General features: G+C 39.7%; 1 protein-coding gene across 1 annotated transcript; it reads left to right on the top strand.

Moving 5' to 3' along the window:
- The first annotated feature begins 2113 nt into the window (after positions 1-2113).
- LOC140015890 (uncharacterized) lies at positions 2114-3241 on the top strand. The gene is made up of 2 exons (XM_072068722.1): positions 2114-2713; positions 2939-3241. The coding sequence occupies exons 1-2, from the start codon at positions 2114-2116 to the stop codon at positions 3239-3241; spliced, it is 903 nt and encodes a 300-aa protein (XP_071924823.1).
- Positions 3242-16219: the final 12978 nt, after the last annotated feature.

Raw genomic sequence — 16219 nt, 5'->3', positions numbered from 1 at the left:
GAGTCGACCTTACCCTAAATTAGAAACACTATTCACGAGGGGAGGGATCCAACCCCTCTATTCCTTTTATTGCTTTATCTCGTTGTATTGTTTTGCTGCAAATGTGTTATATGTATTTGTCTGATTGAACTAATTTTTTTTGGTTTTTGTCTCCGTTGCATTCATAAGCTTAGAAAATAAGAGTCCTGGTATGGCACTCTTTAGGAGCCTATTCTATTTGATGTGACACGTTTAAATTCAATATTTCGCATTTTTAGCATGAATACATGTCATTTTAGGCTCACCTCGGCGTATAAAAAGGGGTTCCTTTAGGCCACGTTTCATTGGTGTACTGCATATTTAGTTGCTTTGATAAACTGGCATCATGCATCCACCTTAGAAGGGAATACCATTTATGGAATCCCGTGTTAGGATTAAGCTAGCCCGTGTCTCGGATACTTAATCCAAGGAGACTTGTACGTTTACATTTTGTACCATCCAAAGGGGTAGTGCACAAGGTAAGGTAGGATCCGATCATTTTCATAGAGCGATCTTTGGAATATGAGCGTCTAATAATCACTTTTTGGCCATTTTATTAAAATTGGTAAAAATCCCTTGCATGAAAGGCATTAATTTGAAGAAATTTATAAATAATTCCTCACTATTGAGACGATAAATAAATTGAGGCCAAAATTTGATTTTAGAAGACTCATAGACTAATGCATCACAATAAATTTTTGAAACTACCAGTGGATAGATTGATTTTAAATAAGCTGTCAATTTTATTCAATCCATTGGACCATTTTATTCATCAAATTCATCCAATTCATTTTTCCTATTTCTTTGCTTTTCGAACTATCTAAGTCAATTTTGAATAAATCATCAATTTCGTTTGACCAATTTACCCTTTTTTAGGGTGATTCGATCAATTTTGAATAAATCAAATTTCATTCAATTCATTTGACCAGCTTACCTATTTTTGAATAAATTATCAATTTCATTCTATCCATTTGACCCGCTTATTCTCCTTTTAGGGTTTAAGTCTAAGGTTCACTGAATAAATTAGTCGAAACATTCTAATCCTTTTAAGAGTAGACTTTTTTTCACACATCATTTTGTGTGTTGATCAAAACAAGCAATCCATTCGGACTTTGTCCTCATTTTTTGGACAGATGTCCCTTTTTCATTCCAATTGGACAAATTTTTTCAAATTATTTTTCACTCAATAAGTTAATCGGATCCATCAGGTATTGTATAGTGCCTACTCTGGAGGATTGCATTCTCATTCTAGACCTACCCTTGGCATAAAAAGGGTTCCCCCATAAGACATGCATCCGAATTACTTTAATTTTTACTAACTCGTTTTCTCTTTTTTTCTCTTTCTTTTAACAGCAGTTAAGCCAGAAAAGAAGTCTAAATAGGGATTTTTCCTAAATTTTCAGGTATTTTTTAAATATAGCTACACAAAAAGCCCCATCGTTACACGATCTCGCAGTCAGGCTTTGAGAAACTGTGTAAATATGAGTACACACCCGGAATCATCCGACAGGCCTGTAACAGCCCCATTAGCTGATTTGGCCAACCTAGGAGCTCAACTGAGTGAAGTTTTGAATAAATTCAATGAGTTGAATATGGAAATGACCACCCAACGGCACATGATCGACCAGTTGGTTGCTGATAGTGGTAGCGGTGGTCAGCCTGAGCCTTTACCTGCTAACCAACCTGAACCGTAACCAATACTTTTACCCTATACTCAAACCCCCTTTACCCCGCATTTTGCAAATCCGTGTGAAGAAACTTTTATCTATCCCACTCATGGCCTATCCCATACCCATGCACCCGCTATCCAAACCAATCCTCCTCACCCTCAAATTCCCCAAAATTACCCACACATTAGTCTGAATATGCCACTCGAACCTCAGGGACCACATTATTACTCCATCGCTGAGCCATTCAACATGGATATCGCCACCCAAGGGAAAGCAAAAGCTGGGGAGTCATCCGCATCGATGGATAAGAATTTGCTAAAGCAATTGGATCGGTTTGAGGAGTTCATAAGGAAAAGCCAAGGTTTGAACAAACAAGGAGGTCTGAACTACAACGAACTGTGCCTATTCCGGATATGCAATTGCCCATGGGTTTCAAAACGCCCAAGTTTAGCAAGTATGACGGAACGGGTAACCCCAAGACGCATCTCCGAATGTTTGCCAACAAGTTGGGCAAGCCAATAGATGACGAGAATCTACCAGTTCGTTTGTTTCCTAAAAGCTTAGAAGGCGATGCACTGGACTGGTATTCCAATTTGAAACCCGAGGATATGAGGACATGGCTGGACTTATCAACCACTTTTGTAAGGCAATACGAATACAATTGCAAGTTGGCTCCAACGAGGACCACATTGGAGGGAACCAAGAGGAAACCATCCGAAAACCACAAGACATATGCGAAAAGATGGAGGAAATTGGCCGCCAAGGTGGAGCCCCCTATGATTAAAGATGAGATTGTTCGTACGTTCATCAAAACTCATGACCTGCCCTACTTTGAGGAGATTTTTTGCATGACCGGGTGTTCATTTGCAGCAATTATCAATAAGTTGGAGGAATATGATGAATATGTCAAAGCAGGGAAAATTGTCAATGTATCAGCTTTAAAATCACAGTTGGACGCCTTGCAAGGTCAGAGTAATAACAGAAGGGAGCCTCAACTCCAGAAGAAAGAGGAGGAAACTACTTTTGTGTGGGGCCAAGGACCGTTTTCAAGACCCAGATCCCAACGTTACCACACATATTCATCTTGCTACCCAAACCCACGTCCTGTTTACCATACTACTACCAATCACTCTCGACCTCAGCCAAACTATGCAAGCCCACCTACAATACCCTTCCCAATATCTCAAAACAATCCTCAAATTCAATCTCGTCTACCTTATAATCCCAGACCTGCTCCACCAAACTGACAGACTTACAACCCTCCTCAAACCAATAAAATACAAAAACCTGATCGATCTCGAACTTTTACCAACTTAGGCCGACCCATTGACCAACTGTACGAACAGCTCAAGACCGCCGGTGAAATCGATGACATACCTCCTCCAAACTACTCTCGTCGAGGTCTCTCTTCTGGGTACGACCCTCAAGCTGCTTGTGCCTACCATTCTGGAGCGGCCGGTCACTCGACCAGTAACTGTTGGGTACTAAAATATAAGATCCAGGACATGATCGAAGCAGGAAATATAGTGTTAAGGAAAAAGGAAGAACAATGACTGCACATAAGTACGAATCCCTTTTCTGAACACAAGGACACCTTCGAGGCATTTATCCCCAATGAAGAAATTTGAAAATCCTGGAAATGGCTAAATTAGTGAGGTTCCTCTTGAAGGGAAGTTTCGATAAATTTGGGGAGTTGTTTTGGTTAAAACCAATGAAAATCGTTCATACATGTGTCTTTTGTTTAACTATGTTTTTTATAAATAGTTTTCAATCAAGTGACTGCTAAAGACACGTTTCATGATATTAAGTTTGGTTTTTGTCTGGAAATTCAATAAAATGTACAGTTTTATATATATTGTGACTTACACATTCTTTTCAGATGGCTCAAAATAAAACCGTCTGACCCTTTGGATATCACTGTTCAGAAATTTGATGGCAGTGATCTCACGAATGTGAATTTGAATTTCAAAATGAGAGGAGTGGGGAAGAGGCATCCGAAAATGTTTCAAAGAAACCCGAATGGAATAAAAAGAAGTTCAAGCCGAATCGAGATCAAGATTAGGAATAAGAAGCAGTTAAACATAGTCCATCATGGTCAATATGATCAAAAGGATTGGTCCGTAATTACCATTAAAGGGTCAAATCATGACCATTCAGACAAGAAGGCAAAGCATTAAGGTGGGTTTCGTCAGTACAAAATGAAGCCAAAAGAAGAGTTTGCCGCGAATTGGTAAGGTGCTCTTATTATCAAAAAGATATCGCCTGATGGAGCACTTGTTCCCTCAGCCAATCAATTCGGAGATGTGTAAGAAATTTTCATCTGATAAATGGAAGTTTCCTTTTAGGGTTAATGTGAAGAATGGAATGAAAGTTAGGCCCTCTTCCTTTCCAATCAAACATTCTATCTCTAGTTGTCCCTTTGAGCCTTCAGAATAAATTACTTCGTTTGGCAACCCTTGGGAATTGCAAACCCCACACTGGGGTAAGTTTGAGCCGAAAGAAAGGGAAATAAAAGAAAAGGAAAAGAGTGAACCTCAATTAAAAATAAACTGGGGCAAATTTTAAAAATTTCAATGAAATGGCAGAAGGCCGAAAAAGAAAAAGGAAGAAAAGAAAAATGAAAGAAAAGAGAGCCTCAATTAAGAATAAACTGGGGCAAGTTTTGATTTAATCCTAAAATAGGGTTGGTGCAACAATGCAATCTCAGATCATTTAAACCATTCATAAAATTTGCCTTCAAACCTTAACCTTTTCTTATCACCCCACCAGACCCCATTATAAAAGCCAAAAGTCCTGACTTCCGTTTTTTTGCACCACTTCTTTAAGGAAATTTTCTTAATCAAATGACAAATGATGTCAGTATGCCTTCACCAATTTTGAAAGGGAAGGATTGTCACACTGATGCTATCATTTCTTAAAGCACATTTCTGAATTGATAAAGGCTATTGGTAGGCATTGTTCATCAGGTGAAAAATCGAAAGGGCACCTTTAGAAAAAGGGAAAAAGAAGAAAAAGAAATGGAAGAAAAATAAAAAGGTGAGAGTAGCCTTAGTGAGAACCCGAAAGGGCACTAGGGTAGGATTTTATAAGGAGAAGTAAGCTTGGATTTGAAAGGCTGATGACTCAGTTTGTTAAAATTTCTATTCACCTTGTGGTTCGGTTGCCGACATTGAATTTTGGAAGGACGATATCCAAAGAGTCAACGGTGATAATTTGTTTGAGATTAAAGGGTTTTGGTTTATCCAATATAAATTGTTAAGTTTACAGATTCATTTAAAGTAATTTTTGTTTTCAAATTACGGAAATTTTCATCATTGATTGTGTAAATATAATATTCTTTCATTTGTTTCATGGTCTCATTTATTTTTGGATTTATCCAATGGCAATCCCTGTGATTTATTGCAATTACCTGGATACCAAGTGTCTGATTAGCATTAGAAGTCAAGAAGATGGAATGTGATTCGACGAGCAAAGTTGGATCAAGAATTTATCAAATGGCAACCCCTATGATTGACTAAATACCAAGGGTCTTGTTAGCGTTGGAAGTTGAGGAAACTTGACACAGTTCACAGAGTAAAGTGAAGTTTTCGCTATATCGGAAAAACGTTCAAGTACTCACGTTTACACATTTCTTGAAAGTAAGATTGATCGGATGGTGGTGGCATTATCTATCATTACCATTCTTTTTACTTTTTTGTAGGTCCAATGGTCCAATAACAACACACTGGGACAATTTTTTACGGCCCCACCTCCCCCTAGGGCATACCCCAGGGTTTGGCGGGTCGCCTGCCCAACTCTCGCCGGGACTCACTCACTCACTACAGTCCTTAAGTAAAATCGAAATAAATCACAGGAATAAATATAACGGCGATCCAAAACTTAACGCAAAACTTATGTGCATTACTATCTCAAAAGGAAGTACAAACATCGAATATACAAAGGTTCTCACTTCACCATACAACCAGTCCGAGCCAAACACTAGGGCGAGAACCATTACAAAAACAAGGAGCTAGACCAAGCTAGTCTATACCAAGCTCTCATCCTTGCGTGCCTTCCCCTGTTAAGGAAAACAAAACTAAAGGGATGAGCTAAAAGCTCAGTGAGATTCTATATACAAAAGCAAGTAATTGAACAAAGACATTAATCATGTAATAACAAATAATCCAGAAAACATGTCCAGTATAAAGCAATGTTAATACATTCATTAAAAGGATACAGGCTCACAAGGAGCAATTCGTTCGTTTGTTCCCTATTCATTCCCTTATTCCTCCAATTATAAAAAAAAATGTATCTTTGTAAGTAAAACCCCTAATTTTTTTAGTTCGTTTGTTCATTCTCATTCACCTCCTCCTGGACGTTGGCCAGGCTTTCCCCCCCCATCCGGACGTTGACCGGACTCCACCCATCCGGACGTTAGCCGGACTACAAGGTAATACTCAAGTATACCAAATGTTCACCCAGGTCACCATATCGCCCGACCGAGTCTGCTTCTGGTTCGAGTCGATCGGTAACAAGGGCAAGGGCCCAGTTCAATCAAAAAGGCTTACATCCATGCGCAACTAGTATTTTAACATTTAATCACCGAAAATTTCATATTTATTTAGGTCGAGTGCGATAAAGTACACACTCACCTAACAAAAGTTCATTTTAGAAATCATAGAAAACAATTAACATTTAATCAAATATTCAGAAATAATCACATAGTCACAACAATCCTCATAGTCATAGAAACAAAGCATATATAGAACACTCACCTATTTAAGCAAAATAATGTCCAAAGTATCCTCCCGGATAACACTCTCAATCGCCAAGAAACCCTAATAATAGCCAAGAGAAAATATGACAGTTAACCCCTCCAAAGTTTAAGTGGACCAAAGAAAATTCAAATAACTACTAATACAAAGTGTAAGTATAGTTTTCTAGTCATCAAGCGTAAATATGGGCAGCACGCCCTTTGTATTTTCCTATTTCCAGCCATTTATGGCTTCATTATTTTTCTCATTCAAACCCAAAGGTACACACACAACAATCTAACTTCAATAGCCGTCCAATAGGCTCAAGACAATACAAGGACAAAATTCAAGTTAATAACAAGTGCGGAAATAAGCTTTAGTAAAAGACAGATCTGATGGGTTTTTGCGGAAATGAAACAACCAATACTACGCTTATCGGATTGAAGTGTAACTTATACCGTTTCGAAGCTAAGACAAAGTCCTACAACTTTCATGAAGTTCACATAGACAAATTTCCAGTGTAACCTGGTCAAATTCCCAAATTACAGAGCCAACTTCCAACTATACGGCTAATTATCCGCACTGCACTAGAATGGTCATATCTCAGGCTACCAAGGTCCGTTTAAGGTGTTCTTGGATGATTTGAAAATCTAAGACAGAGTACAAAAACTTTCATGTTTTGGAAAATGGCTAAATCAGCACGGATCCTAGTGAATAAACATGATAAACTGGATGAACTGATTAAAACGGAACATTGGAAACATCCTAAAACAGTGAGGGTAATTTGGTCTTTCCACAGGCTACGTTGCTCCGATTGGGCTGAAATTTTGTAGGCACCTATAAAATATCATTCTCTACAACTTGCATGTTTTATTCCAAGCCTAATTCGGCCTCTAACCTAGGGCAAAGAAACCGGACAGAACAGTACTGAAATTTTCCAGAAATCTGGAATTTTGGGATTCAAAGGAAACTTTCTTCATTTCTTGCTTCAATCACTACCACCATCACTTATATAAACTTAGATACAACATATACCTCCATACAACAAGTATAGGCAGCAAAAACCTCAAACTCTAACTCATGTAACTCAAGAAAACATACACTATATCCACCCAAAACATGATAATAGCTATCATCCACCACAAATCTATGGTGCTATGCCAAGTTAAACAAGATTAAGAGTAAAAAATGGGGAAAACAGCATTATTACCTTGCTAAAATGACTACCAAGAGCAGCCCTAGCTTTTCCTTCCAAAATTTCACCAACACACCACTAGCTAAACACTCAAGGAAGGTTTTAATCGGTTTAGTTTTTTGTTTCCTCACTTGGATGATCCAAATTCAAGATGGATTAGGCAACTCTCCCTTGGGCTTTCCTCTCTCTCTCTCTCTCAGCCAAGATAGCAGAAAAATGAAGAAGAAAGACAGCTCCAAGGTGATAAGAAGGCAAGGAAAAAAAATATCAACTAAGGGACCATAGGGTGGTGACACTTGTCACCACCAAAACCATGAATTTTTCTCTCTCTCCTATACATTTTTAGCCACAATTTCAGCCAAGAGGATGAGTATGAGGGGGGGATATTTTGCAAAAATATCAAGGGTGTGTGGTGGTTGTGAGAACCCTAAATTTTCACCTTTTCTCCGTATTTATTTGGATGCTTATTTCTCTTATTTTTGTAAATGAAAAGAATTTGTTACCTATCACTAAGGAGGGTTTCATTTCATATATGTGCACATGTATTGGTGTGTACTAAGTATTGTTGTGTGAGTTTTGAAATATATATTCATTGGATTGACCTTAGAAAAAAAAAATTCGAAAGAACTAAAGGACCGAATCCGGCCGGAAATCCGGCCAGTTCTTGGCCGGATTGATGGCCAGATTGCTTGACGTTTTTGAAAAAAAACTAGTTACTCTCTGGCCAGTATCCGGCCAGATTCTGGCCGGATTCTGACGTAGCACAGCCGGTCAGCAGCTTTGACCGGCTGTTTTCTTCCATACTTATCACCTTTTTGCTACAAAATATCTTCATTTTCTTCCCTTGTTCAGCCGGCTAGCTTGAGAGGAAAAGAAAGAAAGCTCTTCCACTTCTAGTTTCAATTTTCTCTTTGATCTTGAGATTTCACCATTTGCTTTCTAATTCCTTCCATACAAGTGCTAGCTAGGAGGGGTTTAAGGGATTGGTGGAGTGAGTTTTGGAGTTGGAGCTCTAAACTATCATTTCTCCTTAAGTTTCAAGGTAAGCCACCTAGAACCTTTCTTTTACTTCTTGTACTTGCAAAGTAGTGGATTGGAGAGGTTACATGTGAAGTTTTGTAGCTTAGTTTATGGGTTTAAGTAGAGGTATAGTGAATTTCAGTTTTATAGCAAAATTTCTGTCCTCATATGATGATTAATGTTTGGGCTATGATTTGGTAGTTGATAAGAGTAATTTTGAGCTTGAGAATGTTGGTTTTGCTTGTCTTCAAAGAATTTCAGCTTTTGTAGCAAAATTTCCAGTTTTAGGGTTTATATTTTACTCTTTTATGTGGTTGCATTTGAAGGATATTGTGGTCTTAATTCAAGGTGTTTTATAGCTTGTTGTTTGTGGGAAAGATTGTGGTGAATTGAGGAGTGAATTGGTATTGAGGTTTGGTTGGAAAAGTAAGGAAAAACTAAGGGAAGTGCTGTCAAAATTTTCGTAAGAGCTCCTGCGCAGTCTTAGGAAAATTACTATATCTTGATGTAAGAATATCGGAATTGAGTTCCGTTTGTTGCATTTTAAACTAGACACATAGGGCTATAAACCGTGTAAATTTCAGACCCTGTTTCTGTCCGTACAATTTATAGTGATTTTTCAAAGTTAACTGGAATTGTAACCTGTTCTGTCTTGTGATGGTTAAAGCAGTACCTTGCGACTTAAATTTGACCGACTTGCGTTCTGAATCTTAAGATGGTGTTTTCTGGAAAGTTATAACCCTTTGAATGTAGTTTCTAACGGTGTAAATTTTATCAATTTTGGACTTACAAAACTTGAGATACAATTTTTCTTAGAGGAATATGCAAAACTGAAAAATCCTGTTTTCCGAGTAATGATTGTACATTCATTTTCTACTTCAACTTTGGAGTTGGTTACCTATGATAGATAGAGTATTGAGGTTTTTCATGCCTTTAAGACCGATTGTTACTCCTTTTCACTCCGAAGTCGCATTGCCTTTGCATTAATGGTTCATGTGGTTACGCACAGGACTTGTAACCGGGATACTTGCAAATTTCTTTGATTCCAATTGTAATGTCAAGTAGTAAGTGTTTGCCTTGCTTGTTCTAGGAGGTGCCAGCGAGTAAAATCACACTTGGCAAGGAAACTTTTGAAACTATTCTTGTTTGATCTGGTGAGTGTACCACCCCTTGTATTGATGCTACTTGAGATATCTGTACGTGAAATCTATGACATGAATGACTGTGAATCCTGTTTAGTGTAATTGAGATGAGGGTGTACTTTACCACACTCGTACTCTTGCCTGTGTGGTATAAACTGAAATCCATCACTTGTACATGTTATGAACTTGAACCTGTTACCTGCACTTGTTATAATGTCGTTTGGATGCGTCCAATGGCTTCCTTGTTAAACCTGAGCTCAACCTCATGGGGAGTTAATTAAATCGAGCCATGCAAGGGCTTGGTCGAGGAAATTGACAAAATCGTGGGTGCCTGCTTCATGGAATTCTTGAGTATTGAGACTCTTGAATCCCGGTATACTCGAGTATTACCATTCCTGTTTCTATTCGGCGTTCGGGCCCGGTAATGGGTATGAATGGTGGACGGGACTTGGCGTTAAAGCGGTGTTCTACTGGATGGGTTTTCTTATTTGAAAGTTGACGGAGGGTCAACATAGTCGGATCAAGTACTGCAACGGGAAATTGGCTCCTGAGAGCCATCTGTATCCTTTCTGTCTGGATTGTTTACTTATTTTCCTGTTGGGCACATGTATGTGATTAATTGAGCATGGAATTACTTGGTCCTTGACTGTATCTCTTTATTTTGGTACCTCATTGGGCTTATAGCTCACCCCGTTTTGTTATCCTTGTTTTCCTTACAGGAAAATCTTTTGGAAGCATGAGTTGAGCTGGTTATATATATTCTTTTGTATAGCTCCTCAATAGATGGAAACCTTGAATGTATTTTGATCAAACAACTCCCTTTTGATTTGTAACATTGTGATCATGTATATATCTAAAAGTGTTTGCTTATGTAAACGTGTTACCCCTCTCCAACGTGTTCATTCGTTATGGTTGCCTGGAGTTATTGAAACTACGGAGGTTTCGGACGAGTATACTCAAGCGTGAAAAGGTAGAGAAACAAATTTTGGCAGGGACTTTCAACCTTATAGCTTGGAGGTTTCCGTATTGTTCGTTTCCTTTGGTTTCTGTCACGCGTACTTTAGAGCGGTGAGTGTAGTGATCGACTGAGTCCCGGCGAGAGCTGGGCAGGCGGTCCGCCGAGCCCTCTGGTTCGCCTTAGGGGGAGGTGGGGCCGTTACAAGTGGTATCAGAGCCACTTCGCGTGGTCTCTGCGCGGAGTGAGCTTGGGCCAAGTGGCGTTATGGTCCCGATTTTGTGAATATTTATGAACGTTTAAGGGCTCTTTGAGCATAAGTCATGGATCGTGAAGTGTTATAAGTATTAAACTTTTATTATGGTGCTTGGAGATAGTAGATCTGTAGGTCGGGTGGGAATCTCGATTGTAGATGAATTACTCTTGGGCCTGGCCAGCCCGAGTTGTGAACTTATCTTATTTTGGGATTCTTGTACCTGACTACTAAATAGATGAGAGCCTAGGTTAGTGATCGCTTAGGCCAATTGGGAATTTGATTGCGGAACTTTGTGTGATATTAAGAATTCATGAAGTGTGATTAGCCCGGATTAAGATATAAATTATATATCCCTGTAGGTTATGGATCGAACGCATGGAAAAGCTTTTAGCTTGATGTTTTATACTTTTGGGCCTAGTTTGTCTAGTGCATTTTGGATTTTGACCTCGTTACTTTCCTGGACTTGCTTTTGCTTACATCTGACTGATACTGTGTGACTTGCTGGATCAAGTTGTGTTCTATATATATGCCCTTTTGAGTTGTATCTACTTTTGTACTCGTACCTACTTGCATTTGCTTTACTATTTTATTTGCGTTTCGACCCTAGAGTGGTTAAACCAATGGAGAGTACACGTAGAGGACGAGGCCGAGGGCGCGGCCGTAGGCAAACCCCGATTGGAGGGGCAAATCGAGAACCAACGCCTGAACCTAACCCTGAACCTCGAGCAGATCCTAATGTTCAGGTAGCTGCCGCCATTCAACGTATGACAGATTTATTGGCCCATGTAGTGGGACATCAGGGTCAAAATCCTGTTAATCAGCCGGGCAACCCTGGTAATCATATAGAGGGTGAGGATAAAGCCCTCGAACGATTTCAGAAGTTCTCCCCACCGCAATTTCTTGGAGGACCAGACCCCGACGTGGCCGAGAGGTGGCTAGAGAAGATGATCGATATATTTGCCGCGCTACACTATACCGAGGAGCGGCAGGTCACATTTGCTGTCTTCTAACTGGAAGGAGCAGCACGTTCTTGGTGGAATATCGTAAGGCTGAAATGGGAAAGAGAGCAAACCCCAAGGACGTGGGTGAACTTCATGAGAGAATTCAATACGAAGTATTTTCCACCTTTGATCCAGGAGAAGAAAGAAGATGAGTTCATTAGGCTCCGCCAGGGAACTCAAACCGTTGCCGAGTATGAAAGCCAGTTTACCAGGTTGTCTAAGTTCGCTCCCGAATTAATCGTGACTGAGCAGAGGCGGATAAGGCGTTTCGTCCAAGGGCTAAACGTTGAGATTCAGAAGGACTTGGCCGTGGCCCAACTCAATACTTTTAGTGATGCAGTGGAGAAAACTCAACGAGTTGAAGGCGCGAGGTTACAAGTTAAGAATTTTCAAGCCAAGAAAAGGGGGTTTCCAGGAAGCAGTTCGGAGCATGGAGATAAAAGCACGCCTCTTAAGATTGGAAGGGGCAACGGGGGAGTACAACTGCCAGAGGTGTCGAGTGGCGCCTCACAGAAAGGCTCAGTTTCTGCTTCCCGCGGTCCTTGTGGGTACTGTGGGAAACCGCATCACACGGAGGATGTTTGCTGGAAGAAAGGAAGAAAATGTCTGCGTTGTGGGAGCGCAGATCATCAAATTACAAATTGCCCAGGCCACTCTCGAGAAGGAAATAGGAGTCAACAGCCACCCACGACCAACCTTGACCAGTCAAAGGGGAAAAAGAATGGACCAAAGGTGTCGGCTCAGGTGTATACCCTAGAGCAGCATCAAGTCTCGGACCCGTATGAAGACGTGGAAGGTAAGATTCTAGTATTCCACCGATTGCCTACTAGCATGGAGTATAAGAATTACAACTTAGGAAGGAAGAAGAAACTATGGTATATTGGCCAGTGAATGGATACGGATTGGTTAGTTAAGTATGGTATATTGGAGAAGGCAATGATAAGGAATTTCGAGGACGAAATTCTTTTAAGGGGGAGAGAGTGTGAGAACCCTAAATTTTCACCTTTTCTCCGTATTTATTTGGATGCTTATTTCTCTTATTTTTGTAAATGAAAAGAATTTGTTACCTATCACTAAGGAGGGTTTCATTTCATATATGTGCACATGTATTGGTGTGTACTAAGTATTGTTGTGTGAGTTTTGAAATATATATTCATTGGATTGACCTTAGAAAAAAAAAATTTCGAAAGAACTAAAGGACCGAATCCGGCCGGAAATCCGGCCAGTTCTTGGCCGGATTGATGGCCGGATTGCTTGACGTTTTTGAAAAAAAAACTAGTTACTCTCTGGCCAGAATCCGGCCAGGAATCCGGCCGGATTCTGACGTAGCACAGCCGGTCAGCAGCTGTTTTCTTCCATACTTATCACCTTTTTGCTACAAAATATCTTCATTTTCTTCCCTTGTTCAGCCGGCTAGCTTGAGAGGAAAAGAAAGAAAGCTCTTCCACTTCTAGTTTCAATTTTCTCTTTGATCTTGAGATTTCACCATTTGCTTTCTAATTCCTTCCATACAAGTGCTAGCTAGGAGGGGTTTAAGGGATTGGTGGAGTGAGTTTTGGAGTTGGAGCTCTAAACTATCATTTCTCCTTAAGTTTCAAGGTAAGCCACCTAGAACCTTTCTTTTACTTCTTGTACTTGCAAAGTAGTGGATTGGAGAGGTTACATGTGAAGTTTTGTAGCTTAGTTTATGGGTTTAAGTAGAGGTATAGTGAATTTCAGTTTTATAGCAAAATTTCTGTCCTCATATGATGATTAATGTTTGGGCTATGATTTGGTAGTTGATAAGAGTAATTTTGAGCTTGAGAATGTTGGTTTTGCTTGTCTTCAAAGAATTTCAGCTTTTGTAGCAAAATTTCCAGTTTTAGGGTTTATATTTTACTCTTTTATGTGGTTGCATTTGAAGGATATTGTGGTCTTAATTCAAGGTGTTTTATAGCTTGTTGTTTGTGGGAAAGATTGTGGTGAATTGAGGAGTGAATTGGTATTGAGGTTTGGTTGGAAAAGTAAGGAAAAACTAAGGGAAGTGCTGTCAAAATTTTCGTAAGAGCTCCTGCGCAGTCTTAGGAAAATTCCTATATCTTGATGTAGGAATATCGGAATTGAGTTCCGTTTGTTGCATTTTAAACTAGACACATAGGGCTATAAACCGTATAAATTTCAGACCCTGTTTCTGTCCGTACAATTTATAGTGATTTTTCAAAGTTAACTGGAATTGTAACCTGTTCTGTCTTGTGATGGTTAAAGCAGTACCTTGCGACTTAAATTTGACCGACTTGCGTTCTGAATCTTAAGATGGTGTTTTCTGGAAAGTTATAACCCTTTGAATGTAGTTTCTAACGGTGTAAATTTTATCAATTTTGGACTTACAAAACTTGAGATACAATTTTTCTTAGAGGAATATGCAAAACTGAAAAATCCTGTTTTCCGAGTAATGATTGTACATTCATTTTCTACTTCAACTTTGGAGGTGGTTACCTATGATAGATAGAGTATTGAGGTTTTTCATGCCTTTAAGACCGATTGTTACTCCTTTTCACTCTGAAGTCGCATTGCCTTTGCATTAATGGTTCATGTGGTTACGCACAGGACTTGTAACCGGGATACTTGCAAATTTCTTTGATTCCAATTGTAATGTCAAGTAGTAAGTGTTTGCCTTGCTTGTTCTAGGAGGTGCCAGCGAGTAAAATCACACTTGGCAAGGAAACTTTTGAAACTATTCTTGTTTTATCTGGTGAGTGTACCACCCCTTGTATTGATGCTACTTGAGATATCTGTACGTGAAATCTATGACATGAATGACTGTGAATCCTGTTTAGTGTAATTGAGACGAGGGTGTACTTTACCACACTCGTACTCTTGCCTGTGTGGTATAAACTGAAATCCATCACTTGTACATGTTATGAACTTGAACCTGTTACCTGCACTTGTTATAATGTCGTTTGGATGCGTCCAATGGCTTCCTTGTTAAACCTGAGCTCAACCTCATGGGGAGTTAATTAAATCGAGCCATGCAAGGGCTTGGTCGAGGAAATTGACAAAATCGTGGGTGCCTGCTTCATGGAATTCTTGAGTATTGAGACTCTTGAATCCCGGTATACTCGAGTATTACCATTCCTGTTTCTATTCGGCGTTCGGGCCCGGTAAGGGGTATGAATGGTGGACGGGACTTGGCGTTAAAGCGGTGTTCTACTGGACGGGTTTTCTTATTTGAAAGTTGACGGAGGGTCAACATAGTCGGATCAAGTACTGCAACGGGAAATTGGCTCCTGAGAGCCATCTGTATCCTTTCTGTCTGGATTGTTTACTTATTTTCCTGTTGGGCACATGTATGTGATTAATTGAGCATGGAATTACTTGGTCCTTGACTGTATCTCTTTATTTTGGTACCTCATTGGGCTTATAGCTCACCCCGTTTTGTTATCCTTGTTTTCCTTACAGGAAAATCTTTTGGAAGCATGAGTTGAGCTGGTTATATATATTCTTTTGTATAGCTCCTCAATAGATGGAAACCTTGAATGTATTTTGATCAAACAACTCCCTTTTGATTTGTAACATTGTGATCATGTATATATCTAAAAGTGTTTGCTTATGTAAACGTGTTACCCCTCTCCAACGTGTTCATTCGTTATGGTTGCCTGGAGTTATTGAAACTACGGAGGTTTCGGACGAGTATACTCAAGCGTGAAAAGGTAGAGAAACAAATTTTGGCAGGGACTTTCAACCTTATAGCTTGGAGGTTTCCGTATTGTTCGTTTCCTTTGGTTTCTGTCACGCGTACTTTAGAGCGGTGAGTGTAGTGATCAACTGAGTCCCGGCGAGAGCTGGGCAGGCGGTCCGCCGAGCCCTCTGGTTCGCCTTAGGGGGAGGTGGGGCCGTTACAGTGGTGAGGAAGTGGTGGGTTCAATCGGTAGTGATCGATACCCGTCGGTTCGGGCCGATTTTCTTAAATTGCGTATACTGGGGTTTCTTTTTCCTTCTAATCACTATCTTATTATTATCACTTCTAATCATATAATATTTCCTCATCCAAAAGTCACTCTTACCTACCAAATTCGATCCTCACTCGGTACCGCATAGTCATACTACGAAAAACGTGAAAACCCTAATTCGCGCTAACTTAAAACGAAAAGGGAAAAACCTTTATTTTCATGTTCATTTGAACTTATTGTGGGGTGATTGGGTGGTAGGGCTATTATAAAATCATAAGTTCCAAATAAAAGGAAGTTTTA

The sequence above is a fragment of the Coffea arabica genome, chromosome 10c, assembly GCF_036785885.1.
Source record: "Coffea arabica cultivar ET-39 chromosome 10c, Coffea Arabica ET-39 HiFi, whole genome shotgun sequence".
Taxonomy (NCBI): domain Eukaryota; kingdom Viridiplantae; phylum Streptophyta; class Magnoliopsida; order Gentianales; family Rubiaceae; genus Coffea; species Coffea arabica.
The sequence above is the reverse complement of the archived record's forward strand: the minus strand, read 5'-3'. Positions and strand labels throughout refer to the sequence as shown.